A 27,051-nucleotide genomic window follows, 5' to 3' on the forward strand; every position below is an offset into this window, starting at 1 on the left:
AAATATTACAGCTGTACCTGACTATTCAGCAAATCCTGAAGGCTTACCCAATCTCAGTCTTTTGATACAAACAAATCATCGCCAACTCAAATTGACTGCTCCGTCCATGGAAAAGCATGAAGAATGGTTTGAGGTATATTTGTATATTGTAGCTTATGGATTGACCATTAATTTTTTTCATATCACTATTATCAGTCTATTTCTTACTTGATTGCGCGCAACAATGAATCAAGTCTCATGTTACCCAGTGAAAAGAATAATAAGACTGTGTCAAGTAGTACAAGTAGCCATTTAATTCAAAAGCCAAGTCTACGCCGATTACATGACATGTTCCATCAACCATCTACCAGTACAAGTATTGCTACAGGTGCTCATGGATCAGAGTTTACTGATTATGATGAAGAAGATGAGCCATTAGAAGATGTTAGGATGTGCTGTAATGGTAAACACCATGTATCCAAATTAGAAAAAGATCATCATCATCGTCACCAATACCGCAAACGTTCAAATCGTATACCTACTAACCATTAGCTTCTATTTCCGTTCCTTTTAGACTTAAAAACACATATACACACACAATTTAATATACATCTTGTAATGAGTATTTTATATGTAAAACAAAACTTTTCTGACCGAATAAATTCTTTTTTTTTTATTTAAGAAGATTCACTGTATTTTGAGGTATCGACGCCATGGTGGTTGTGATTAGCAAAGTTGAACCATGGAATAGCACCTAATGTGTATTTACAGTTATTTTTATTTATTACAAGAATTATTTCTATTTTCTTACCAAACTTTAATTGTGAAAATCGAGATACTCTAGCAGAATTATCTTGAATGTGTTCAGGCATGTAACTTTCACCATACAAAGGCTTTCCTTCTTTAGCAAGTTGACTCAATTCAGCTTTATCCTTGGCAACTTCAACTTCATTTTCAGTCCAACCCCAGAAACGCACTAATATACACAGAATATTTGTTTGCAATCATTTTCTTTTATACTTGAAACACAACTTACTGCTGCTAGATTGATAGGCGTACAAGAAGCCACCAAAAGCACCAATGATGGTAGCAACACGAAGAGGAAAGCGTAAGGTATTACGAGATCCAACAGGGTGCATTTTCTCCATTCCTAATAATAAAGCAGGAGCAGCAGCAGTACCGGCTGCCCATGCAGCGTAATCTGATGGTCTAAAGTAGCGAACTACACGGGAAAAGTGGGGATCTGTATCAATAACAGGATAGGATTGGTTGAATTCTTTGATAGGCATTTCAAGTATACTGTGTATTTAATTGGTTGTATTGGGTGTATAAAAAAAGTAAAGTAAGCGATTAGAATTCTTTCTAATTTTCAAAAAAAAAAAAAAAAAGGCAGTTCGTATTTAGAAATGTCAAACTACTTACAAAGAAGTTTGGTTAATAACAACAAAAAAAGAAAAGCAAGCTTTTTTTTTCTTTGTTTTTAATTTTTTGAAGACAAGGTCTAAAGTGACGTCGATTATTTTTTAAAACGCAGAAGCCACAGCGTTTTCCAACTCTTCCATGCCATCCCAGTTTTGAGCTTTTCCTTGCCAGCGACCTTTTCCACCACCTTTGACTCTAGTCAATGTCGAAGTGACAATTTTCCCTACTTTTTGTACTAGCTCATTATTACTTCCTGTTATAATGATAGGTCCACCCTGTTTCTTTTCTCCTGCTGCTAATATAACGACCTTTTGATCTCCTTCGTCTATCAATTTTCTATCTCTAACTATGTTTGCAATCATGCTAAGAAATTCCATATCACCTTCTTCTTTGTAGACAATGGCAAATTGATTTTCTTTTAAAGCTTCACCAATGTCATTCACTGTATATTTAGCTAAGGATTCCAACAATCGTTTTGCTTTTTTCATGTGCTCTCGACTTTGTTGCTGAATCTTTTGTACATTTTCCACAAATGTTTCTTGTGGTCCAGACAAGACACTGGTGAGTTTTCGGGTGATACTATAGCTTACATCTAAAAAGTCCAATACTCGTTGTCCAAATAAAAAGAAAACACGAGTATTTCCACCACGTACATTTTCTGTATGAAGGATTTTCATGGTCTGGAGTTGTCCAAGACGCTTAATATGCGTACCGCAGCAAGTATTTCTATCAATATCTTTTATCTCAACCGTACGAATATATCCTTCACCAGTATAATCATCTGGTAATGTTTCAGGTCTATTCTGTTCATTGTGCTCTTGAACATGAGTGATGACAGATAAATCTTGAAGAATCAATTCATTCACTGCCTTTTCCACCTTGCTTAGTAACTCAGGTGTTATCTTTGTCATGCTTTTCTGCTTGCCAGTAGGAATCTCGATGTAAGAATGTTTCTTGCCAAGGTTCCAGGACACCGTCTCAAGTCCATAGGGCTCCTTTTCCATTACTGCACTGAGTAAGTGCTGTCCACTGTGTTGCTGAACGTGGTCCCAACGACGATCCCAATCAATTTGGACATGTACTGTTTTCCCTACTTCAATGGGCTCTTTGGTGTAATGAACATGAGAAAGACCTTTGCGCTCAACCAGAAATACTTGAACATTGTCGATTAACCCTGTATCACAAGGTTGTCCTCCGCCTTCAGGAAACAAAACTTATAAAAAGGCAGTGGGTGAATAGGTCATTAAAAAGTAAATTATGTCTATTCACCTGTATCGTAAAGCATGACTTCATAGAATCCATTTTTATTTGGCTTTTCTGTACAATCGATACATTGCGTGGTAAATTCTCGAGCAAAAGTATCCTTCTGACAAAAAAGGTTTCCAACAGGCACTTGTTTTAATTGATCATATTTATTGTTGGTTGACATTGTATAAAAGAGGAAAAAAAAATATTTTTTTTTTGTCAGTGAATAAAAAAAAAAAGAATAAAAGCAAAGTTCACTCCATTATCTCAATTTTCTTGTGCAACTATAATTGCGAGCCCGTTTGTTTTCAGAACCAGCTTCAGATTTAGGGAATGGTTGCTCTTCGCCTTGATTGAAACCTGAAGAATAGAATAATTTTGGTCTAAATGATTCGTCTTCAAGCATAACATGTGAATGTCTAAATTTCTGAGTTAATTTCTCTTTTCCTTGAATGTTGGCATAAGATAGAGATAATTTTTTTTCAGAATTAAACATGGCCCTATCTTGCAAAAGAGATTAACTGATTAATTTCTTTGGATAAAATTCATATGTTTCTTTCACCATTTATGTCCCATTCTTTTTTCCGCAAATGTTATAGCAGACCTAGATCAAAAAGAGCATATTTTGTTATTGAGTATATAATAGTTACAGTAATAAAAATTCCTACTTTGGGTCAATAAAGTTAATAAAAGCATAGCCAACATTGCAAAGGTTCTTAAAATCCATTCTTAAGTACAAAAAATCATATGTTCTGCTATGAGTCGTATCAATCATTTCTTTGAGCATTTTCTATTAAAAACGTTGGCCTCTCTCTTTTTTTTATACAAACGCAACTTACTTGGGTATATTTATTTGGGATATTTCTGATCATAAATGTAGTCCTTTTGTCTTGGCCTATCATATAAACAACGTATAACAGCTGTCAGCTAGAAGCCCTTCTTCTAAAACCATTATATATATTATACCTGATTCAATTTTTTTAAAATCTATCACTTGAATTTCTTCCTTTTTTGTTTCGAAACTTTTGTTATTTTCATTCATGTTATCACAGTCATCCTCATCTAAAACATCTTGATGTTGGCTTTCTGTAATAGATAGCATAGAAACTTCTGTATCTAAAGATCTTCTCTTCTTTTCAGGTTTCTTATGTGATGAATAATCGTTTTCGGTTGAGTTTGAGCTTGTTGCTGTAGGAAAAGGTTGGCTTGAGAACAAGCTGAATATACTGTTACTTCTTTGTATGACTTGAACTGTATTAATGGTCTCTTTCTCATTAATTAAGAATTGAGGTGTGGTTTTGGAGGCAAGTTGGAGCCATGATACGGTGGTAGATGTGCTCGAAGTGGCTGAGACATTTAGTTGAGAGTTGGCTTCAATTATGTTTGAACAACTGCAAACATAATCCCTGATTGAGTTTTCATATAAATAAAATGACAATCCCTAATGACAATATCAGTTCTAATGAGAAGAAAGCACCCATTCATTACTGAGTCTATTACCTCATAAACCAATTTATTCAGAGTGCTGCGTAATCTTGAAATAGATCGTTGATCATGGAATTCAACACCAATAACTTTACAATAAGAATCTAAGCATATTCGGAATACAGTGTGAATAGATCCGAACTGTGACAAAAATTTCTATGAAAGCAACAGCAATTATTTTTATATTACTAATAGAAGTTATTTTTTTTTTCTTTACAGTTGTATCAAAACTGTCAAGCTGATTTGGTTCTTTACTTTGTATGACAATAAAAGTAACTTCATTCGCGTTTTCTTTGATAAAGCGTGATTTTATATAAAATAGATTGCAGTGAGAGTAAATTGATCCTATGTCTCTTAAAGCTCTTTTTGCATCTTGAAAGTCAAAGAATGAAATAATAGTGACACCAATGGAGATGTAAGGATAGATCATCTTTACTTCACCAGATAACTAAAAAGCAAAAAAAGAGTTGGATCAAAGAAATATTATATATATTTTTACCCTTAACACGTTGAAAAAATCTTGATCCAATATAAACCGATCTTGTGAATGTATGCCTATATGCCTTTCAGGTACATCACTTTGAAGTAGTTTAATATCTACGTCTGCATAAAACACGACAATTTACATTTAACTTATTTGCATTTTTTTTTTTTTTTTTTTTTTTACGATCCTTACCTTCTGAAAACGAATACAGCTGAGGCAAATTCCAAACTGGACATATCAACATTTGAATCGTCTTTAATAAAAGAAAAGCGGAAGAAAAAAGGCGAAAAGAAAAAAAAAATAAGTTGTCTAAAAAAGAAAATTCTATGACTATTTTATTTAACTGTCAGAGTAATCAAGTGTTTAATGTGGATCAAAGTAACTATTGTCAGTGTTCAAAAGCAATTATACCTTGTAAAACATCTGCAACAGTAAGTTGATTAGTAAACTGCCTTAGCAAGCTTATCTTAAATGAAAACCCATGATTTTTATTTTAAATTAACAGCTTCGTGTATGTCTATACTTATTCCTGAGCGGGCATAAATTATGAAAAAACAGTTTTTTTTGTCAAACAGTGGGGTTCCGCAGTTTCCCTATTTTGGTTAAAATTAATTTTTCCACACACCCTTAAATAGCTATTTTTTTGTATTCAAAGTGTTGTTCTCTAAAAGAAAGGCTACCTGTATCAAACAGTTGAAGCTGCAAAAAAGATTAATAGATGATCTTTATATTGTTTGCTTTATTCATTTTTATACCCCGGATTTTCGGGAATAGAATAATGTGATTGGCAATCAGATCTACTCATCTTTTGTATTCGTAAAAGAATGCTTAATGATGCAAGAAAAGGTATGGTTCCCATACTTTTTATGAGAATAAAATAAAGCAGATAGTAAAAGCAATGAAAGAAAGCTTTTCTATTATATACATTTTATTTTATAATCTTACAAGAACGTTGACCAATTCATCTAAAGGAATTTCTGTTTTTTTACTTTCTTTGCCTTGAACCCGTTCATGAAGTTCAACTGTTTGCTTGCCTGTCAATGTCTTTTGACCGATAATGAGTGTATAAGGGTAACCAACCAATTCAGCGTCCTTTATTTTAGCGCCAAACCCTGATCGACGATCGTCTACTACAATATCATTCTTGAAAACTTGGTTCAATTTGTCATAAGCTTCGTCTGCCACCTTTTTAAAACTCTCGTTGCGATCATCTGTAGGGATAATGCATACACGATAAGGTGCTAAATGTTCTGGCCAAACAATACCCTTTTCATCTTGGCAAGCCTCTGCTAAAGCCGCTAATAATCGTGTGATTCCAATGCCATAACATCCCATTTCAGCATATATTTTATCACCATTTGGCTTACGGAATCCACAGTCAAGGATGCTCGAATATTTGGTACCGAGATAGAAAGTATGACCGCATTCAATTGCTTTAACACTAGAGAGCGGGTTGTCACACGAAGTACAGTGATCTCCCTCCTTTGCTATTCTAAAATGATCTGGTGGATGCACTGTTAGAATGCTGGATGGTTCTACTTGAGAGGAAAGGGAGATACTGTCATCCAAAAATACATGCAAATTAGGCAGCACAAGATCGGTTGATGTCTCTTTCAACTTTTGTTCAGATAAAGGATTTAATTCCAAAGTGGCCACTTCATCTAGTTCCTCAATGCTCTTCAAATATTTACTGAGTCGCGTTTGCACCTTCAAAAGATTAGCAGGTCGTCCTCTTGGGGTCAGCACTGCAGCATACCCTTGAACACCATCTACAGCGTTACCAGATTCACGAAAGGAAAGAACAGTTGAATCAAGAGGTTGCTCTTTTATACCTATATGGCTTTTGATTATTGTTGATAATTCACTTTTCTCCGGAACACTTGAATTTTCAGCTATTGAAGAAATCCTTCCAACCGCAAGTTCTTCGTTGGCTGAATATCCACAGCTAGAGCATGTCAACAATGTGTCTTCGCCCACAGTAGAAACCAGGTGGTATTCATGAGATTTGGATCCACCAATATTTCCACTATCTGCCTCTGCCTAATGATTTAAAAGATACACGTAAGTATACAGCTTCTTCATTCACTGTGTATACTCTACAATCACAAAAGGTACACCAATTCTTTCAAATACTCTTTTGTATGCCCCAGTCACATCTTCATACGACTTGAAAGCATCTTCTACGGTTTGATCAAAAGAATATAAATCCTTCATAATGAATTCTCTTCCTCTTAATAAGCCGGCACGTGGTCGTAATTCGTCGCGGTACTTTCGACCAATTTGGTATAAACGAATAGGCAACTGTTTAGGTGATCTCAACTCTGAAGCAACTAGGCGCGTAATCTCTTCTTCATGGGTTGGTGCAAGTAATAAATCAGATTCTTTTCTATCTTTAAGTCGAAAAAACTAAAAGTGTATCAGATATTACCCTTTCTTTTCTCTCTCTTTTTTTTCACCTCTCCTGCTGCTCCATCCCATCTTCCAGTTTTCTTCCAATCCTCAGGATTAAGTAAAATGGGTAGTGATAGTTTTTGACTGCCAATAGATTGCATTTCCTCGTCAACGATCCGTTCAATCTTTTCAATAATTCTCAAACCTAGTGGCAACAACGAGTATATACCAGCACCACTCTGTCGAATCGTCCCAGATCTTAATAACAAGGCATGACTAGATAAACTGGTGCTTGTTGTCTTATCTCTTGTAGAAGGAATAAAGTAATTTGACAATTTGTTGCGTCCCTAGGGTAGAAGATTTTTAGATTAAATAGAAAGATAAAGAGGTACAAGCTGCTTATTCTCATACATCATAAGCAAAACATCTTATTGTTCGATAGCAGCTTGCAGTATCTGCTTTGAAAGGTATTTTTCTCAGCATGGTTAAGAAAAAAAAATATGAAAAAAAATAAAGTCATCACCAGGGAGGTACCTTAATTTGACTATTGTGTAACAAGAAATATGTTAAACAGTATGGAAAAAATAAACAGGTGTGGATTAAGATTAAGTACAAAGGCATGAATTCATTGGAATGACTTAGTTGTTGGCCTGTTCCCTCTACATAAGATAGTTGTATATAAAGCTTCTTACAATACTTTCAAATTTATACGTAGTAAGCTTAGTAATAAAAGAGAAGTTGAGACCTTACTACTGCAATGATTCTTTATAAGTGGTTTATCTACTTTGCTAATTGAAGAATAATATAATGCCAGAGAAAAAAAATAAAAATGAAGAAGCTAGGTTCGCAATATAAACATATTTATTACATATACACAGAAACTGCTTTTTCTAATTCTTCTTCTCTTCATTGGTAACATCGTGAACTCCAGGAAGTGCATTTGGTAACTTGACATCACTAAAGTCATCTTGTTTAACTGCAAAAAGAGAATAGGCATCTATAATAGAGTTAAAATATTAAATCATGTTTAAACCAAACTTTGATTACTTACAAACACTTCCGGTAAATGTCAAGAGACCAGCTAAAGTCAGAATATTACGAACAGCAAAAGGTTTACGTGTCCTTTCTAAGGCAGGACTAAATCCATATCCTTTTGATTGTGAATAAAGTTTTTCTCTTGTAGGTTGATTGTTCATTGTATAAAGACTATTTTTTTTTTCTTTCCACCCTTGTGTGGATACTCTGATTCAAAAAATTAAAACTCATTAAAAGTCACACTACATGCCTTTTGCCATAGAAAGCAGAAATATTGTATTTTGGCTTCAACTTTGACCAAGTGCAATATTGCATGCTGTAATTGATCAAATTCAGTCAGACCAGACATTACAAGAGTTTAATCGCTACTGATTCGAAAAAAAAAGCGCGACATAGCCTTCCAAACTTATTAAAGGAATTTTCTATGTTTGATAAGCGCTAGTTATGAAGATTGTTCATTTGATATCAGCGCTGCAAACCATTTAATTGAAACAACCCATAAAATTATACATATCTTTCATCTTATCTTTATTGTTTACTTTTGTGATGTAATAAATAAGCGCGATCTAGTTCACTCTTCAACACTGTCAGCAATTTAAACTAAGGCTTAGAATATAACAATATGATCTAGCGTTTAAGATAATACAATATAATTTAGTGAGTTGTTTATGGCTTATAGTACTTTGCGTCATATGTGATGTATAGTCAAATCATTAGTTTAGGAATCTTTTGAGTGACCTCACCCGACATTAAGAAAATGATTAAGATAAATATGACACTTCTGAATTTACTTTCTGAAAGCAATCTAATGGAAAGTTCAGTATTATTTGGCTGGATCTGATTTTATTTTGGGGCAAAAACCTCTTTTTAATCTGATCGCGATAAAGGCACACGAACGGACGAAATAAGCAGGTGAAGCTAATCGAATTTTTCTTTGTTATTGGCCAATGTGAGCTGTCACTTTTGGTTGATATTTAATTTTTATTGGTCGAATTCAGCCTTTGTCGAAATTGAAGTGGAAATACCACATTTTTGCTTTTAACGCGATTTTTTTTTTAATTTAATCAACATGAGCACTACTTTAGATTCGTTTGGATTCCCTTTTGAACCATACCCTATACAAAAAGACTTTATGAGTAACTTGTATAATGCTTTATCACAAGAAAAAATTGGCATATTTGAAAGCCCCACCGGAACAGTAATGAAATCTATACATCCCGTTTCAGGCTTTTGACCAAACACCATTTCTTCCAGGGCAAATCATTAAGTTTGATATGTGGATCACTGAAATGGCTTCAAGATCAGGAAGTTAAGACCACTAAAATTCAGTCTGTAGAGTCCAAAGGTAATTACAAGTAGTAAAGGAATTTTAAAATTAACTTGTCAATTAGACAATGAACCGGACTGGGTTACAGCATTTCAGGGCAATTCCTATGAAGATCGCAAACGAGAGGAGATAGAAAGAAAGAAAGCAGAGTTGAAAAAGCGAATTCAGCATGTAAGAGATATTGAGCGAAACCAATCTATATTTGAGCTTGCATCAAAAGAAAGTAGCAAAAAAAGATTCAAGAAAGAGAACACTATCAATAATGACAATGATGATGAGTTTTTGGTAGGAGATTACCACAGTGATGATGATCAAGAGGATAATTTGCAAAATAGTAGCTCCCATTCGCATCTTTCAAAAGAAGTGAGAGATTTGTTAGAAAAGTAAACAGTAATTCTTGTACCTGATTTCATGGAGCCTAAAATTGATTCAACAAAATTATTTAGATTTGAAACCAAAAAGAAACCAAAGGTGTCTTATAATGATGAAGAGGAAGAAGAAAACGAAGATTTATTTGAAACAAAGGTCAGGGACAGCAAAGAAGAAGAAAAAATTTGAAGAAATTAAAAGGTTAAACGTTCATGTTTGATAGATTTTTTATGCTTCAAGAACACACTCGCAACTTGCACAATTCGTGCATGAAGTAAACAAAACAACTTACAGTAAAAATTTGTACGAAGTATCTCTTGGATCTAGAAAAAATTTATGTATAAACAAGGAAGTGAGCAAACTAGGCAATGTACATAGAATCAACGAATCATGTCTTGATATGCAGAAAAAAGGTAAGAGGCAAATAACTTGTGTGAAAAAACTAATTAAATATTTGATTCAAAGGATCAAAAAAAGGACCATGCTCTTTCTTGCCTTCGTGGGATAATAAACTCAAGTGGGATCAGTTTAGAGATCATGCAATAGTAAGTGTGCTCCTGTTACCATAAAAAAGCATCTAATTAGTCTGAACATTTTAGGCAAAAGTAAGAGACATTGAAGAGTTGGTTGGAGTTGGTGAAAATTTATCTATTTGTCCGTATTATGGGACAAGAAATGCAGCAAAATCATCTCAGGTAAATACTTTGTTAACGATAAATAATAGGAACAACACAATTTACTTGTGAATTGATTAGCTTGTTGTATTACCATATCAACATCTTTTACATGCAAACACACGTGAATCTCTTGGGATTTCTTTAAAAAACAATGTTGTGATTATTGACGAAGCACATAATTTGATAGAGACTGTTACATCGCTGTATACAGTTTCCCTTTCACTTATCCAAATACAACTCACTTGGAATCAACTAAGTCTGTACATACAAAAATACAAAGAACGACTGCTTGGAAAGAACGTGGTGTATATCAAGCAAATATTAAGCATCCTCAAAATACTCATTCAACACTTACAAGTGGCTGATAAATCAAAAAGAAAAGACAGTATTATACATGTCAATGAATTCTTACATCAATCATCCATTGATCATTTAAATATGTATAAAATTAAAAACTACTTGGAAACAAGTAATCTTGCTCGAAAGTTAAATGGATTTATTGATAAAGCAAAAGAAAAGGAAGAAGAAAAGCGTAGACAGCTACTTTCTGATCCGAAATGTTCAGTCACTCCTCCTCCACCTTTACCACCTGCTTTATCATCCTCAATACCTACGCTAACGCAAGTCGAAGCATTCTTATTAGCTCTTACAAATCCAGATAAAGATGGACGTATTGTGATCAGCTTTGGAAATGCAGATAGTCCAGGAGTTTCTATCAAATACATGCTCTTGAACCCTGCTAATGCATTCAAGCCAATTGTAGATGAAGCTAAATCTATTATTCTAGCAGGCGGTACTATGGAACCTGTAAGTATTTCTTATGATTATTTCCTTTTTATTCACTGTAAATAGGTGTCCGATTTTTTTTCTCATCTCTTTCCGACTGCACCAAAAGAAAGACTTGTCCATTTCTCTTGTGGCCACATTATACCTTCTACAAATTTATTAACCTTAACGCTTGAAAAAGGTTCTACTGGAAAGCAATTATTGTTTAATTTTGAAAATAGACAAGACGTGTCATTAGTAAGTTTAAAAGAGTGTTTAATAGGAAAGATGTAATAAATGTTTTGGTAAAAGATAGATGAAGCAGGGCTTACTATAGTCAATTTGTGTAATGTTATACCTGATGGTGTGATATGCTTCTTTCCTAGTTTTACATATCTGGAGCAAATGTACAATAGATGGAAAGAAAATTCTATTTTAGAACGAATTGAAATGAAGAAGAAAGTATTTAAAGAACCAAGAGAAAGTAATATGGTAGAAACTACTTTAAGAGACTATTCATTACAAATCAACTCTGAAAATGGTAAAGGAGCAATGCTTTTATGTGTAGTTAATGGGAAAATGTCTGAGGGTATTAATTTTTCTGATTCACTTGGAAGGTAATGATACTGTCGTTTGCTTACTTTTATTTTTCTGATTGTTATCATAGAGGAATTATCATGGTTGGTTTACCTTTTGCAAACAGAAATTCTGTTGAATTACTTGAAAAGATGCAATACGCAAAAGAACACACGAATCATATAAACGTAAGTTTGATGAAAGCAAACAAAAGAAGGAAAGGATTAAGGTCAAATATAGAATAAAGTTGATGGTGGAGTAGAATATTATGAAAATCTTTGTATGAGAGGAGTCAATCAGTCAATTGGTAGAGCAATACGTCATAAAGGGGACTATGCAACAATTATTTTACTGGATCAAAGATACGCAACAGAACGAATTCAAAAAAAGTTACCGAAATGGATAGGGGATCATGTGGAGCATTTTGACGTTTTTGGAAAAGTAATGGGAAGAACAAGTAAATTCTTTAGAGAGAAAAAAATAAATCAATAAATTGTTCTTGTTTATTTTATACCAAAAAATAATAATATTACAAGTCTCTCATCCACATACGAACATGCGGTGTGTGAGATTCTATAAACACCTCACTATCTCCTTCTTCTACTACAAATCCGAGTCTTTCATAAAATCCACGTCTATCAATTTGTGCATGTAATACGATTGTATGATAAGAGTTATTTTTGCAATATTCAATGAATGCCTTTACTAGTTTCTGTCCAGCATAAAGGCCTCGAGCAGAAGAAAGGACCGCAAGGCGGCCTAATTTGGCTACTCCATTTTCTTTAGGCATCAACCGGACTGTTCCAATAGGATATTCAAACTCAACAGTTCCATTATCATTCTTTTTATCACAAACAGCTACCCAGTGCTGACAGATATCTTCTAAGCTATTTTACTTTTAATAATTATCATGAGGTTCACAAAGCTATTACCCATCTCGTACGATATCAACTGAATGCTTTTGTTCTTTGATAAATACTTCGTCTTGAACTTCAAAGCATTTCTTCAAGTCCTTTGGGGTAACAGCATGTATAATACAAAAGTTGTCATAAAGAGTCATTTTGTAAAGAAAAGAATAAAATTTCTGTTGGCCCTGATTCGAGAAACAAGAAATTATTGGTCAAAGATTGATTGAAATGTCATATATTGGATAAATCTAAATGACCAATGATAGATGCTAATCACAGGGAAAATATCGGGAACCTATTGTTTCACAATTGATTGGGTTACTTTCCTGTGCTAGAAGTTTCTGTAAACAGCATCTTCAAGAACCTTCTGGTAATCCGAAGATTAATCCGTAGAAAGTATATAAAAGCATTAAATATGTCAAATAAAAGACGACTTATTCTTCTCATAAAAACTCTCCCTTATCCTTTCTGACATTTCAATTTACAGCCAATTATAAGGCGATTATATTTTCTGACGTATCACTCATTTTAATAACATAAAAGAAAAAAAAAAAAAACATTAAAATACTCCACTTGATACTTGAGAGATGAAATTTTCGAAGTTTTATTTTAATAATATTATATAAAAAAAATTGTTGTTTTTGTCTAGGAGGAAGAGAAGCAGAGCTCTCATCAACATCTCTGATGTTGGCAACAGATCTCTTCATGGCGTCTTCCATCTTACTCAATGTATGCATACGCATACCAGGCTTGATCTTGCTCATTTTCTGCTGATAGATGCTGTTAAACGAGTTGTGATATTTCTGAATATTTTCAAGATATTCAGCAAGACGAAGGTTTTCTGCTTCATCAATATCGCAGCTGTCTTCAACATCTGGCAGGTCATCAGAAAGTGGTTCAAACAAGGAAAATCACAAAGAGAAAGGAATTCGTGTAATACGACTTGTCAAGAAGATATGCCTGCAAAACTTAGTAGTATCCGGACAGGAACAAGCACTGATGCAATTGTCAACTACTTTTACAATGTATTTGCCATCGCTGGTAAAGGAATCGCACGAAAAGTTTTAATAACAAAAAGAATTACTGCTTAACATACTAGTATGATATGCCAGATACTACAATACTTCAAAACATCACTAATGTTGGTGATATTGTTGGTGTCTATATTATCTGTGGTTTTTATCAAGACGCGTTATGAGGGAAATGTGAAAAAGTTTATTCTTTATGTTCCGTGCCGTGCTAATTTTGTCACTATTCCTCTGTCTTTTCAAACCTCGAACAATCTTTAATATCTCATTGTCTACTTAAATTTCAAACCCAAAAACCTGTCAATTATTTTACAATGATAGATTTGTTTTAAAATTTCTTCCTTCTCTTTTGTTTGTTACCAAGAATTGATATAACTGCAATTGCTTGAATAACTTTAAAACTCCTTTTAATAAGATTTAATACCAACAATTCTTTGGTAAAATTTTGTTCTGTTCTAATTATATATTAAATACTCATACGTTTATTTCTCTTAATAAAGTTGGTAAAAATATTTTAGTTGAATTCATAAGTCACAAAACATTTATTATAATCCTGAAAATATTACGGCTGTTTTCAAATATTTGTGACCAGCATTTATCGTTGGTCATTTAAGCTGTTGTTCGAAAAGTGCCTGAGTACTGCTGCTGCTGCTGCAAAACGACTTGGGACTCACATTCGTACAGCACAAAAATGGACTGCAAAATACGAGAGGGATCCTGATTGTATCTTTGAGAAGCGGAGAAAGACTGGTCGTCCATGTATTCTCAATGAGGAGCACAAGAAAGCCATTCTTGAATGCATTGATGAAAACCCCTCAATCGTTTTGGGCAATGTGATGCAACACCTAAGACGAGCATTCACAGAATTAAAAGTATCCAAAACTACAGTAGTTGCTCTATTTAAGGGTGGATATTTCAAAAATTTTGGCCACCCTTAAATAGAACATACCCTTAAATCGAAATTCGTAGCTGTTAAAAAATTGAAATCACTTAACATGTATTGTAGCTACATTATAGGCAGGTTTGTGCAACATGTTTCCACATAGGCCACTGTCGGTTGGTATAGATTTAATTGTGTAAGAACATTAACAAATCAAAACTTGTTTAAGTCTTGATCAAAGTTGCTGGAAGGATAATATACGAGTCGTAGACTCAAAATAATTTTGATGAAAATAAATATATGACATAATAAAATTTATTTTCTTTGTTTAGATTCTATCTATAAAAAAATGTCTAATAATAAACGTGTACGCCTTTCTTCCTCAAAAAATTAAGCTTTTGGATCAAAATGCTACTGGTCAGCTTAATCAAATAGAATTAGGTGAATGGGCTATGAAGGAATTCAATTTATATCAACCACTTGCCCAACAGACTATATCAAACATTCTCAACAATGTTGAAACGTTATATAGTAATATTAATGTTGTCAAAAATGGTAAAAGTCTAACAGCAACACGATATCCTCAAATTGACTTCTGAAAACATTCAGAACGAATTGAGGAAGCCAGAAGAACTTCTTGGGACATATGATCCTGAAGATATCATGAACTTTAATGAAACAAGTTTATATTACCAGCAACCACCAAGAAGAACCATATGTTCCGAGTCATTTGATGGCCTTAAAAAAAAGTAAAACTCGTCTGACAGTTTGATTGCTCTGTAACTCGGATAGGACTTACAAAGGACAACCAATTGTTATCGCACAAGACAAGAGCCCCAAATGTTTTAAAGCAAGAGCTAATTTGTTATCCATGACTGCAATTGGAAAAAAAAAAAAAAAAAAAAAAAAAAAAACATGATATTGAATACCATTATTCTACTAATGCTTGGATGACAATTGAAATTTTCACAGCATACGTGAAAAAGTTAAATGTTGCCTTTGGAAGACAGAATCGAAAAATTACTCTTCTTTTGGTTAATGCATTCGTTCATAAAATAAGAATTCCGCTCAATGATATTAAGTTGATATTTCTCCTAACAAACACGACTAGCAAGCTACAGGTTCTTGATCCAGGTAGCCTATTATTTGTTGGTAAAATGCTATATAAGCTGTCTTTTTGTTTTAAAGTTTCTCATTAATATTTTGTATACACAGGAATTATTGACAACTTTAAGACACACTTCCGAGCCCAGCAGTACGACCGTGCTTTATGTCTGTATATCAGTAAAAAGTTGAATAATCCGAATGTTTACAAAATGGATCAAGCTCAGGCTATGGTTTTTCTAGCTAATGAACGGCTTAAAGTAAAACCAGAAACAATAAATGGAATGCTCCCAGGTCTCCCCAGGAACTTTGACAACAAAGTTACTGATGTTAGCCAGTTGAACCTTGAAGCAGATGAAAGCGAGATGATAGTATGTTATACAACAAGTACTACTAATAATGAAGAAACGGCAGAAGACAACGTAGATGAAACTTAAGAAAATAATAATACAGAGCAAGATGATCAGCGTGTCGATATAGTAGAGTGTAAAAAACGGTTGAGAGAAGCTTATGAAACTACAGAGTTCCTTTGGACGATCTTGATCGTAAATTACATCGCCGAATTCGAATGACATTGGCTGACTCTTGTGCTGAATTAAATAAGTCAAAAGAGCAAACAGATCTTCAATCTTACAATCTTGCAGTCAAACTGTTGCAGTATCGGCTGTATTGCCAACAAAGCTGCGAAAGCATGACAACGCAGGGACAAACACAGCTTTGTCCGTGCAGCTTTACAGTGGTCTAAAGGCTGGTCCATATTCACAACAATTTCTACACCATCAATACACAAAAATGAACCACAACCTTTGCACGTTTCTCAATCAAGACTGGCCCGAATATCCTCAGATGCGATACGCGTGCAGTCGATTTCTTGCAGGCATGATCATGCTTGACACATCTTCAGGAAAGACCATTGTTGTGAACTGTGTCGAAGTCTATGGAAGAAGACGTACCGTTGATTCCCATAGGTAAAATTTTCGAGCAAGACGAGGCACATCATCAAGCTCTTTACCGCCAGAAATTACAAAATACCCTCATGTATGGTCAACAAGCATCCGCGACGTTGATGGGACGAAGCTGATTCTGGGAACCAAGACCTTCAACGGGTTGATTACATCTAGCTTACGCTTGGATAAATCCAATGATCCTGAAATCGGGCCAACAACCTCATCGTCCTGTTTGGAAACGTCTGTTAAGTCCTTCAATACCCAGCTCTTCATCAAGGAATCTGCGTGGCATGCTGCTTCCGAATCGGCAATCAACGAAAATACCAAAGTAATATCCTCATATGATAGCCTCTTTCAATTACGACAGCTACGAACGCGTTTTCAGCATCAATCAACATATATCCGATGCCGTTCGTTCAATGAACCGGCGGATGATCTAACGACGCTTCCCTATACTGTTTTCACTCTTGCAGATTGGGACAACGATGGAGATGACGCAGAATATCGACTAGGCTCCCAATTGATTCAGTCAGTGGCGTTGGTTGTGATCAGGAGCGAAGAGACGAAGCCCCCAACGCTTGCAAAACAAAAAGTTTCGGCGATGCGATCCAAATTGAAGAAAGATGGGGCAGTATGCAAAGTTTTTGACAGCATCATCGGCCAATATGCTACAGATATTGAGACGATTCACATCATTGGCAACAGGGTTTTGAATGAAGGACTGCAAAAACTTGCAAATTTATTGGCTTCACCAATTACAAAATCAAACGATTCAGTGCATCAAGCAATAGCTACTGTTATGGCATCTTGATTTTGTTATTTCAATGGATCAATTTTACTTCAAATAAAAAAAAAAAGTGTCAATTTAGCATACTGATTCAAACGATTCTCCATTTCCAAATTTCATCATCTACGATTATTTAAGCTATCACATACTGCATTCATCGTTTATCACTGTTCAAAGAATAGTTTATTTGGTTTCTAAATAATACGTTTTAGAAACAAACAAGCTTGGCTTCTTGAGATATGCTCTACATCTTTAAAAAGAAAGGAGCAAAGCGATGAAAAATGGAAATTGATCAGCGACCCTTTTAGAAAACTAACATAGTGTCCCGTAAATGTCCCTTTGCTCACATACCTAATGCCTTTGCCTCGCTTTCTTTTTTTATTGGATGGGGGTTGAGGAAGTCTGAGGATGCATTTAATTAGACCTTGGGTAGAAATCGCGCCTAAAATGGTTGTTGTTTTTGCTCGTGTTTTAGGAACGGTGACCACTGCAGGGGAGCTTTTCTTTGACCTTTTTTTTATAAAATTGAACAAAGTGATTTTGGATACTTTTAATTCTGTGAATGCTCGTCTTAGGTGTTGCATCACATTGCCCAAAACGATTGAGGGGTTTTCATCAATGCATTCAAGAATGGCTTTCTTGTGCTCCTCATTGAGAATACATGGACGACCAGTCTTTCTCCGCTTCTCAAAGATACAATCAGGATCCCTCTCGTATTTTGCAGTCCATTTTTGTGCTGTACGAATGTGAGTCCCAAGTCGTTTTGCAGCAGCAGCAGCAGTACTCAGGCACTTTTCGAATAACAGCTTAAAGAATCTCACTTTGTCCTAATCAGAATAGCGCGTATAATTTCGCTTCATTGATCTTTCATAATAACATCGCTACCGGACTTTTTTTGCTTTTCCACTTGCATCATCTCTATCATTTTCTCGCTCTCCAGAGGCAGTTGTGCTAAATATTGTATATGCGAGCTCAATGTTTCAAGATGAAACTGTTCCTCATCAACAGTGTAATCCATTGGTTCAGGCCTGTCATATTCGTCTTCGATAGATCCTTTCCCGTTTTCATAAAAAAATTAAATATTCATTATGATATAATATAATTTTGTGTGAATTACTAAAAAAAAAAGGAAAACACCCAGAAACTTCTAGTGGCTGTCATACACAAGCTGCTCGAGAATTTTAGAAGAAAAAAAACAACTGCACATACACATTGCTCGTTAGCATCATGTACCTAGGCTCAAATATTTGTATATTGCGGCTTAATTAGCCACCAACATATACTAGCTACCAGTACAATATAAATTGTTCATACTATTTATGTTAAAACGAAACTTTGCTGCCAGATATTCAAAACAAATCCAACAATTTGGACCTGAGGTTTTGTGACTGTTTATGACTGTTTTTAAGAACAGATTCTGAAACTCGCAAAAAAAATAAAATCTTGTACTCGAACTATATTAAACAGCATGAAAAGGGTTGTCCAATTTCAAGATCAAGAGATAGAAAAAGAATTCAAGGAAATTCAACCTGAAAACAGAAAGAGAAAGAAAGAAAAACTCAATGGCGACTCAAAAAAGAAAAAATTAAGCAATGTTGAATACAAACAGAAAAAGAAAGAAATGCTTGAGTTCAGGAAACAGCTACCCATTTATTCAGGTAAAGTTGATTTCCCTAACTTGCATTGAATATATGGCTTAATCCATTCCAATAGGTCGAGAATCAATTATGCAGGCTTTGACAGAGAATTCCACAGTCATTGTTATGGGAGAAACAGGAAGTGGCAAGACAACTCGTAAGTTTACACCAATGCAGAGAACAGAATGTGTTGCAAACTCATTTTGTTGTGACAGAGATACCTCAATTTATAGTAGAAGCAGGCTTGGCATCGAAGGAATTAGGGGGTGTTGCTATTACTCAACCTAGAAGAGTAGCTGCAGTTAACCTAGCAAAGCGTGTAGCAGAGGAGACAATGACACGGCTTGGATCCAAAGTTGGATACACAGTCCGTTTTGACGACACATCAAGCTCAGAAACGATTATAAAATACCTAACAGATGGTATGCTGCTGCGTGAGATTTTATCAGATGAATTGTTGCTTCGATATAAAGTAGTCGTTCTGGATGAAGCCCATGAACGTACACTTAGAACGGATATGTTGTTTGGTATGATTAAAAAAATTCAACAGATACGTGATGAAAAACATAAACAAGGGGAGGAAGGTATAGAACCACTGAAAATCGTTGTGATGAGTGCCACTCTTGACGCAGAAAAATTCAGTGAATTCTTCAATAATGCCAAAATATTGTACGTTTCAGGTCGTCTTTATCCAGTAGATACCATGTTCACTGTAGAACCACAAGCCGATTATCTTGATGCCTCTCTTGTATCTATATTTCAAATTCATGTAAATAATCCAAAAGGTGATATACTCGTGTTTCTACCAGGCCAAGATGCTATCGAAAGCTTAACAGCTTTGGTGAACGAGTATTCCTCTCAACTACGCCCACATCAACAAAAACTACTGGTCTGTCCCCTTTTTGCTGCTTTACCCCCATCACAACAGCAAAAGGTATTCGATCCTGCTCCTGCAAACACTCGCAAGGTCATTCTGGCTACTAATATTGCTGAAACAAGTATTACTATTTCGGGTATTAAATATGTCATTGACTGCGGGTTAGCGAAGCTTCGTGGGTTTAACCCAAAAATTGGCGTTGAATCACTATTGCTTCATCCAATTTCTAAAAGTTCAGCATGGCAAAGAACCGGAAGAGCTGGAAGAGAAGCAGCAGGTACTTGCTATCGACTATATACTGAACAAACCTTTCGGGAACTAGAAGATGATACTGTGCCTGAAATTAGAAGATGTAATCTGGCAGCTGCCGTTTTAGCTCTTAAAGCAACGGGTATTGACAACGTTTTAGAATTTGATTATATGGATAGACCATCGAGAGCTTCTTTGATACGTGCATTAGAAGAACTTTATGCTCTGGGAGCTATAAATGATCAAGGTCAACTTTCTGATGTGGGGAAGCAAATGGCCGAGTTTCCATTGGATCCAATGTATTCCAAAGTGCTTATACAGTCTAAAGAATATGAATGTACATCTGAAGCCATTGCAATCATCTCACTCTTGTCTGTTGATTCAATTTTTTTTACACCTTCTGATAAGCGTGAGCAAGCAGCTGAAGCGCGAAAAAAGTTTTTGCATTCTGATGGTGATCATTTGACGCTTTTGAATGTACTCAAGTCCTATTGGGAAGTGAAAGGAGATATTGAGTGGTGCAGAGATAACTTTATTAATAATAGAAATATGAAGGTTGCAATGGTAATGATTAAACAAAAAAAAAAGCCTAAGAAATGAATCATTTATTGATTCTTTTATAGGAGGTTCGAGATCAACTCATTCGATTTTGTGAACGTATCGATATAAATCCGAACAGCTCTTGTGGAAGTGAAACTGACAATCTTCTAAAATGCTTTTTAACTGGCTTTTTCCATAACACAGCGCTTCTTCAACCTGATGGATCTTATAAAAGTGTCACAGGAGGACAAAACATCAAAATACACCCTGGATCTGCTATGTTTGGTAAACGCGTTGAAGGCATATTTTACAATGAATTAGTATTTACAACAAAACATTATGTGCGTGGTGTATCTGCTATCCAGTCTGCTTGGTTACCATTAGCAGCACCCAAATATTTCAATAACATGAAAGCATCCTGAATAAAAAGCATCTGACAATTTCCTAAAAAGGAAAGAGCCTGTCACTAAAGAATTTTTTCTGCTGCATCTTTTTTCTTTCCTTTTTTCCAAAAAAAAGGACCAGAATGATGCAAAATAATCCATCTTTACTACCTCACTTACCACAACAACAACAACTTCTACAACAGCAACAACAACAGCAGCAGCAGCAGCGTGGATTATTTTATACCCAAGTTGCGTATCCAATGCTATCCAATTTGAAGCCATCTGATAGAACACATGGTGTTTTTTCTACTTATCCTGCACGACTAAAACATTCAGACGACAATGCTTTACTTTTACCCGAATCATATATTACCAAAAAAACACGTTTCGCAGGCAGTGAATCCGATGAGGATTACTATGAAGAGGAAAGCGATGAAGATGAAGAAAAAGAAAACGGCGATGGAGGAGAAGAAAGAAGAAAGCTAGTAAATAAACAAAATCAAACAGGACAAACAAAAACCGGATGGCCAAAAATTACAAGGAAAAAGAACAACTTGAATTATACAGAAGTTGATTTAACTAAAATATCAGAAACAGAGGAAACATTAGTGCCTATACGATTAGATATCGATATTGATTCAATTAAACTTCGAGACAGATTCTTGTGGAATATGAATGGTAAAGAAGCCAAATGGTCTTTGCATATATTTTGCTTAAAATTCTCTTAGAGCAATACTTGACACCAGAAAAATTTGGCGAAATGTTATGTGAAGACTTGGAGCTACCACATTATAAGTTTGTTCAACCTATTGCTGATTCAATACGTTCACAAGTTCTTGATTTTGAAAGCGTCAGAACAGTCCAGCTACCGTCATCTCATACACGAGTTCTTATTAAGGTGAATTTTTATAATAGTATTATAATCTTTGATTTAACTCTTTGTTTGTATTAAAAAAGCTTGATTTACAAATCGGAAAAGTCAACTACCGAGATCAATTTGAGTGGGATTTACAAAATGATAGTGCAAATGCTCCGGAAGTCTTTAGTAGACAGTTAACAGCCGAGCTAGGTGTAGGTGGGGAATATGTGAGCATTATATCACATGCTATACGCGAACAACTGTTTAGACACAAAAAACAATATGTCGAAGAAGTAAATTTATGATAGACAAACATTTATTATAATATCAATTTCTTATATCTACCTTTAGCTCATGATAGAATCAGAAATTAGATCTACACTAGACAACGTATATCGACCAATGGAAGAAATCAAACATTGGGAACCACAATTAGAAGCATTACCCAATGATGAATTAGAAAAACTATTAATTGCACAAGAAAGAAACATAAGGTAGACATAATATTTCCAACTTTTGTTAAACATAACATATTCATCACGCATTTTTTGTAGACGAATGAGAAGAGAAACACGATTCAAGAGATCCACTCGTCGCATTAGCAATTATTAACTTTTGAACATAATAAATTTAAAGCTTTCTTTCATAGCTATACTAAATTGACAATCTAATGAAATTGGAGAGCTTTTTATTTTGCATGTTTGTGAATAATTTAATGATGTTCGTCGTGATGATCGCCGTGGTGATCCCATGGATGTCTCAAACCCTACAATGCAACTATTATTTAAAAAAGAGTTTTATTATTTGCTTTTGAAATGTTTACCAAAAGAACAGGTCCATCTTCTTTAGCGCGGTACATCATCCAAAACCACATGGTGGCTCCCAATGCTTTTCCAACGAAGCGATGAGTGAATCCAGGTAAGTGTGGGTGAAATCCTAATCCTCCAGCAGCCATTTTAATATTATTGTAAGCTTTACTAAAGACAAAGGGAAAAAAAAAAGTAGCAAGCAATGAACCTCGTACTTTTTCATCGGAGTACCTAGTAAAAAATTATGACATCATATATAAGTTTACTTATGGGGGCTTATACTGTCCGGCTGAAGAACCGGAATGGGCCCCAAAAGGAGGGTGCAAGGAAAAGGGAATCAACAAAACAATCCATAAGCAAGTATGCAAAAAGATCCTCCTCTTCCAACCTCACCCTAAGAAGGTAAAAAAAAAGGATCATAAAAGACAACATCCATCTATCCACAGTCAATGAGGTTATACGAGCACACAAAAAGGGACAGTTCAATAACAGTAATTAATAATGGAATGTCAATTAAAACAACTGGCAGATGACATTTACCAAGGAAATTCAACAATGATATAGACAACATTGATTGTGGAAAGATGTTTAAATAAACTTTGAATAGATTATTAAATCAACTATTTAATGTAGCTTTAGAAATGGTTACTCCTGCCGTAAAGCACACCATCGTGAAGAAGCGTACTGCTCACTTCAAGCGCCACCAATCTAACCGTTTCATGCGTGTTGGTGTATGTATATAGACTGAATATTTTTAGAATAACTGAATAATAATATTTTTGTACAGGAATCCTGGAGAAAGCCTAAGGGTATTGATTGTAACATGCGTAGACGTTTCAAGGGACAAGCTCCTATGCCCAAGATCGGTTACGGTTCTGCCAAGAAGACTCGCAACCTTTTGCCCAATGGTTTCCGCAAGTTCACCGTTTCCAACGTTCGTGAACTCAACTTGTTGTTGATGCACAACCGCTCTTATGCCGCTGAAATTGCTCACAACGTTTCCTCCAAGAAGCGTGTTGCTCTCCTTGAACGTGCTGCTCAACTTAACGTTAAGGTTATCAACGCTGGTGCTCGTCTTAGATCCCAGGAGTAAACAATTGGCACTTATTAAAAGAAATATAATTTTATTTTATAACAATTCACCACAGTGAGTAATTGTGATTGTTTCTTGTGGTTGTTCTTTTGATTCGGGCACTTTATTTATCTCATCCAACACCTCAAACCCTTTGCTAACTTGTCCAAAGATGACATATTTGCCATTGATCTTGTCAAATTGAGAGTGCTTATCTCCAAGTGTTATGAAAAATTGCGATGTATTGGAGTTTTTCCCTATATTGTATTAGATTCATAGAGAACTTCTAACAGAAAAATATACCTGAGTTCGCCATAGCTACTAGACCTTTTCTATCAAACTTTTTTGCAAGTCCAGGCTTTTCATCATTAAACTTTCCATTATAAATACTGTCTCCACCAGATCCATCACCTGTTTTTTTTTTTTTTCTTAGTTTTACGTATAATTTCCTTTTTCTTTCTTTCTTTGTTTTCATACCTCTTGTAACATCTCCTCCTTGCACAACAAAACCGGGAACTAAACGAAACATTTTGGTATTTTCATAATGTAAAGGCTTCTTTGAGCTTTTGCCAATTTTCCCTCCTTTACAAAGAGATACAAAATTTTCACATGTTTTTGGACAGTCCTTTTCGAATAATTCAATTTCTATTATGCCACCTTTTAATGGTTCAGGGGGATCCACTAACCACTTTTCGTTGATGGCTTTAGGATCATTAGATAGGATATCTTTTGCAGTTTCTCTATCTTCTGGTCCAAATTGGTCGAGGTCATTAGAGGTAAAACCATAAGTTGACCACCATTGATTTACCCAAGCTTTTGCACTTTGGTATCTTGCAGAAGCGTTTTCATGTTGATCAATGTTGCCAATTTTTATTTCAAGGAAAATTTTACGTGTCATTTCAAGAAGAAGAAAAAATCCAGTCCAAGCAGTAAATACTTTCCACATTGAAATTTAGGTACCGAAAAACATCAAAAACCCAATTCAATCAATGCAAAATACATAGGTCTAAAAACAAATACTAGCATGATTTCTTGGCTCTTTTTCACAATTAACCCTACATTGATTTGGTATATGACATAAAAAAAAAGGGATAATGCGAAACATATTTATAATGCTGATATGTTTCATTGTATTATATTCAATTTGTTTGGCCAAAGCAAGTTGTAGAGTAAAGAGGGTGACTAATTAAGGGACAAATAACATTTTAAACAACGAAATAAACTTTTCTCCTCTCTTTTTCTTTCCTTTTTGTATGGCTTACACAGTTCGCATAAATGGAACAATTTTATCCTCTTTGCTATTCGAATGTGCAAATTCAACAATTGACATTGTACAAATCTTTTTTTTTTTTATGTAAGCAAATTGATTAACATTTCTTTTTATTTTCAGGAAGGCTACTTCTTAGGTGCACTATCTTCGAGAGTAACCATGGCAAATGACGACAATACAGATCAAGCATATGAACACCGAGAAGATTTTATAAGTAAATAGAAAAACGCATACAACATGCTTTGTCTAATTTTTTTTCCTCCTAGTCATTCATGGATATGAAATAGTCAAAGATATACCCTACGATATGTATGGCAATACCATCAAACAGTTTAATCAAACCGCTTGTGTCGGATACTTTAAATATCGAAGACAAACGGACGTAGAACTTTCTGTAAGAGATCAACTCTGGATGAAGTCCTTTTCCGAAACAGTAAAGCACGGCTGTATGGCCATCATATCCTCATCTCTGCTAGATAAAGCTACGCATACATATGAGTTTGCTTTTTGGGATATAAAAGATCCTAACACCAAACTACAGTTAGAAGTAACTAATATGAGTGGAAGTACATTGGATTTCAGACAATTTATGTCAAATACCCCAAATCCATCAAGGTAGTTCTATTTTGATTACGTCAAATAAACTTGTTACTCGACTTTCCTAATCTTTTTATTTTAGCAATAGTTTGTTAAATTCAGTAGTTTCACCTGCCGTTATACTTAATCACTGTAACGATGCGTATTATGGATCAATTAAAACCCTACAGGTACAACTATGATTTATATAGCGTTCTGAGTATATTTACAAGCTTATCATAGACTATCACTAATCGAATCATTCAAAAAGAAAAGGAGCTTGAAGATCTTAAAAAGGAGATAGAACATATAAAGCGGCTGCAACAGAAGTAGTAGTAGCACATAGGTTGTTAAATAAATGGACCAGAGTTTATTCTATCTGTCTACGTCGTGACATTAAGCATAATTATGCTAGTGATAATATTCAAAAAAACATGAATTTCTTATCCAATAAAATTCAAAATGTTTAACTCCCGTTTATTGTAACCATGTACAGCTTTTTTCTCTATTTTTTTATTTTTTTTTCTTTCTTTTTAGATAAAAAAAAATATGGTAAAGAAGAGAGCAAAAAAAAGTGTGAAAAGTATATTTATAAATTTAATACGAAAAAAAAAAAAATAGGCTGACAGCGTATCTGATAACGGTTCAAAGAAAGGTGAACGTAAAGATAGCAGAGTTCCCGCTTTGTCTCAGTCTGCCCGTTCTGGTCTTCAAGTAAAAGAGAAGAGAGAAAAAACATCTGCACAGCAAAAGTTAATAAGCCTCACTTTATAGTTTCCTGTAGGCCGTATTCACCGTTATTTGAAATCAAAAGGACACAGCCATTCACGCGTTGGAGCAAAGGCCGCAGTATATACAGCAGCTATTCTTGAATACCTAACAGCCGAAGTACTTGAATTAGCGGGCAATGCCACAAAGGATCTTAAAGTAAAACGTATTACACCAAGACATTTACAATTAGCTATTCGTGGTGATGAAGAGCTTGATGCTCTTATTAAAGCCACTATTGCTGGTGGTGGCGTACTTCCTCATATTCATAAATCTCTCATTGGAAATACAAAGACTGGAAAGAAGATGTAAAAAAAAGGAAAAAAAAAAAAAACAAAAGTCAATATTTTTTATAATAAATACTATAAACATATGCAATGGTGTTAACAAAACTTAGAATTAATAATTCGAAAATAAGAACTTTGGTTATGTTTAAAAGTGAAGAGGAAGACGAGCGATTGTATTTTTGAAAACATTCTAAAATAATAAAGCCATTTAGATTTAAACATGCTAGCTAGTTGATTTGCTTAGTTAGCAGTAAGACAATTATATTAAAACCATGTCACATTTTTTCCGTAATGGATTTTATTTATTATTGC

The 27,051-nt window shown here is 34.7% G+C and overlaps 16 protein-coding genes across 16 annotated transcripts; 8 read left to right on the forward strand and 8 right to left on the reverse strand.

Annotated features, from left to right (window-relative positions):
- Positions 1–656: 656 nt before the first annotated feature.
- On the reverse strand, positions 657–1,268 carry RO3G_16026 (uncharacterized protein; the record flags this gene model as incomplete). The annotated part of the gene is made up of 3 exons (XM_067670610.1): positions 657–733; positions 791–955; positions 1,016–1,268. 3 exons carry the CDS (start codon positions 1,266–1,268, stop codon positions 657–659), a joined length of 495 nt encoding a protein of 164 aa, XP_067526711.1.
- Positions 1,269–1,502: 234 nt separating this feature from the next.
- On the reverse strand, positions 1,503–2,830 carry RO3G_16027 (uncharacterized protein; the record flags this gene model as incomplete). The annotated part of the gene is made up of 2 exons (XM_067670611.1): positions 1,503–2,614; positions 2,671–2,830. 2 exons carry the CDS (start codon positions 2,828–2,830, stop codon positions 1,503–1,505), a joined length of 1,272 nt encoding a protein of 423 aa, XP_067526712.1.
- A 684-nt stretch (positions 2,831–3,514) lies between these two features.
- On the reverse strand, positions 3,515–4,851 carry RO3G_16028 (uncharacterized protein; the record flags this gene model as incomplete). The annotated part of the gene is made up of 6 exons (XM_067670612.1): positions 3,515–3,541; positions 3,641–4,087; positions 4,147–4,235; positions 4,387–4,579; positions 4,631–4,709; positions 4,808–4,851. The coding sequence occupies 6 exons, from the start codon at positions 4,849–4,851 to the stop codon at positions 3,515–3,517; spliced, it is 879 nt and encodes a 292-aa protein (XP_067526713.1).
- A 697-nt stretch (positions 4,852–5,548) lies between these two features.
- On the reverse strand, positions 5,549–6,829 carry RO3G_16029 (uncharacterized protein; the record flags this gene model as incomplete). The annotated part of the gene is made up of 2 exons (XM_067670613.1): positions 5,549–6,655; positions 6,716–6,829. 2 exons carry the CDS (start codon positions 6,827–6,829, stop codon positions 5,549–5,551), a joined length of 1,221 nt encoding a protein of 406 aa, XP_067526714.1.
- Positions 6,830–7,896: 1,067 nt separating this feature from the next.
- On the reverse strand, positions 7,897–8,202 carry RO3G_16030 (uncharacterized protein; the record flags this gene model as incomplete). The annotated part of the gene is made up of 2 exons (XM_067670614.1): positions 7,897–8,003; positions 8,058–8,202. 2 exons carry the CDS (start codon positions 8,200–8,202, stop codon positions 7,897–7,899), a joined length of 252 nt encoding a protein of 83 aa, XP_067526715.1.
- A 908-nt stretch (positions 8,203–9,110) lies between these two features.
- Positions 9,111–10,488, forward strand: RO3G_16031 (uncharacterized protein; the record flags this gene model as incomplete). Its single annotated transcript, XM_067670615.1, has 8 exons — positions 9,111–9,239; positions 9,296–9,386; positions 9,433–9,751; positions 9,815–9,893; positions 9,961–10,150; positions 10,203–10,282; positions 10,337–10,432; positions 10,462–10,488. The coding sequence occupies 8 exons, from the start codon at positions 9,111–9,113 to the stop codon at positions 10,486–10,488; spliced, it is 1,011 nt and encodes a 336-aa protein (XP_067526716.1).
- Positions 10,489–10,852: 364 nt separating this feature from the next.
- Positions 10,853–11,633, forward strand: RO3G_16032 (uncharacterized protein; the record flags this gene model as incomplete). Its single annotated transcript, XM_067670616.1, has 3 exons — positions 10,853–11,221; positions 11,267–11,437; positions 11,619–11,633. 3 exons carry the CDS (start codon positions 10,853–10,855, stop codon positions 11,631–11,633), a joined length of 555 nt encoding a protein of 184 aa, XP_067526717.1.
- A 651-nt stretch (positions 11,634–12,284) lies between these two features.
- RO3G_16033 (uncharacterized protein) lies at positions 12,285–12,815 on the reverse strand (the record flags this gene model as incomplete). The annotated part of the gene is made up of 2 exons (XM_067670617.1): positions 12,285–12,642; positions 12,688–12,815. The coding sequence occupies 2 exons, from the start codon at positions 12,813–12,815 to the stop codon at positions 12,285–12,287; spliced, it is 486 nt and encodes a 161-aa protein (XP_067526718.1).
- A 2,269-nt stretch (positions 12,816–15,084) lies between these two features.
- Positions 15,085–16,112, forward strand: RO3G_16034 (uncharacterized protein; the record flags this gene model as incomplete). The annotated part of the gene is made up of 4 exons (XM_067670618.1): positions 15,085–15,102; positions 15,142–15,320; positions 15,683–15,723; positions 15,787–16,112. The coding sequence occupies 4 exons, from the start codon at positions 15,085–15,087 to the stop codon at positions 16,110–16,112; spliced, it is 564 nt and encodes a 187-aa protein (XP_067526719.1).
- A 355-nt stretch (positions 16,113–16,467) lies between these two features.
- On the forward strand, positions 16,468–16,647 carry RO3G_16035 (uncharacterized protein; the record flags this gene model as incomplete). Its single annotated transcript, XM_067670619.1, has 1 exon — positions 16,468–16,647. The coding sequence occupies one exon, from the start codon at positions 16,468–16,470 to the stop codon at positions 16,645–16,647; it is 180 nt and encodes a 59-aa protein (XP_067526720.1).
- Positions 16,648–19,380: 2,733 nt separating this feature from the next.
- On the forward strand, positions 19,381–21,134 carry RO3G_16036 (uncharacterized protein; the record flags this gene model as incomplete). The annotated part of the gene is made up of 2 exons (XM_067670620.1): positions 19,381–20,736; positions 20,796–21,134. 2 exons carry the CDS (start codon positions 19,381–19,383, stop codon positions 21,132–21,134), a joined length of 1,695 nt encoding a protein of 564 aa, XP_067526721.1.
- Positions 21,135–22,669: 1,535 nt separating this feature from the next.
- Positions 22,670–22,912, reverse strand: RO3G_16037 (uncharacterized protein; the record flags this gene model as incomplete). Its single annotated transcript, XM_067670621.1, has 2 exons — positions 22,670–22,723; positions 22,781–22,912. 2 exons carry the CDS (start codon positions 22,910–22,912, stop codon positions 22,670–22,672), a joined length of 186 nt encoding a protein of 61 aa, XP_067526722.1.
- Positions 22,913–23,407: 495 nt separating this feature from the next.
- Positions 23,408–23,859, forward strand: RO3G_16038 (60S ribosomal protein eL32; the record flags this gene model as incomplete). Its single annotated transcript, XM_067670622.1, has 2 exons — positions 23,408–23,497; positions 23,554–23,859. The coding sequence occupies 2 exons, from the start codon at positions 23,408–23,410 to the stop codon at positions 23,857–23,859; spliced, it is 396 nt and encodes a 131-aa protein (XP_067526723.1).
- A 300-nt stretch (positions 23,860–24,159) lies between these two features.
- Positions 24,160–24,736, reverse strand: RO3G_16039 (uncharacterized protein; the record flags this gene model as incomplete). The annotated part of the gene is made up of 2 exons (XM_067670623.1): positions 24,160–24,170; positions 24,316–24,736. 2 exons carry the CDS (start codon positions 24,734–24,736, stop codon positions 24,160–24,162), a joined length of 432 nt encoding a protein of 143 aa, XP_067526724.1.
- A 531-nt stretch (positions 24,737–25,267) lies between these two features.
- On the forward strand, positions 25,268–25,793 carry RO3G_16040 (uncharacterized protein; the record flags this gene model as incomplete). Its single annotated transcript, XM_067670624.1, has 3 exons — positions 25,268–25,322; positions 25,375–25,502; positions 25,788–25,793. The coding sequence occupies 3 exons, from the start codon at positions 25,268–25,270 to the stop codon at positions 25,791–25,793; spliced, it is 189 nt and encodes a 62-aa protein (XP_067526725.1).
- A 440-nt stretch (positions 25,794–26,233) lies between these two features.
- Positions 26,234–26,764, forward strand: RO3G_16041 (histone H2A.V; the record flags this gene model as incomplete). The annotated part of the gene is made up of 3 exons (XM_067670625.1): positions 26,234–26,236; positions 26,306–26,398; positions 26,459–26,764. The coding sequence occupies 3 exons, from the start codon at positions 26,234–26,236 to the stop codon at positions 26,762–26,764; spliced, it is 402 nt and encodes a 133-aa protein (XP_067526726.1).
- Positions 26,765–27,051: the final 287 nt, after the last annotated feature.

The sequence above is a fragment of the Rhizopus delemar genome, genomic scaffold (assembly GCF_000149305.1).
Source record: "Rhizopus delemar RA 99-880 supercont3.18 genomic scaffold, whole genome shotgun sequence".
Taxonomy (NCBI): Eukaryota; Fungi; Mucoromycota; class Mucoromycetes; order Mucorales; family Rhizopodaceae; genus Rhizopus; species Rhizopus delemar.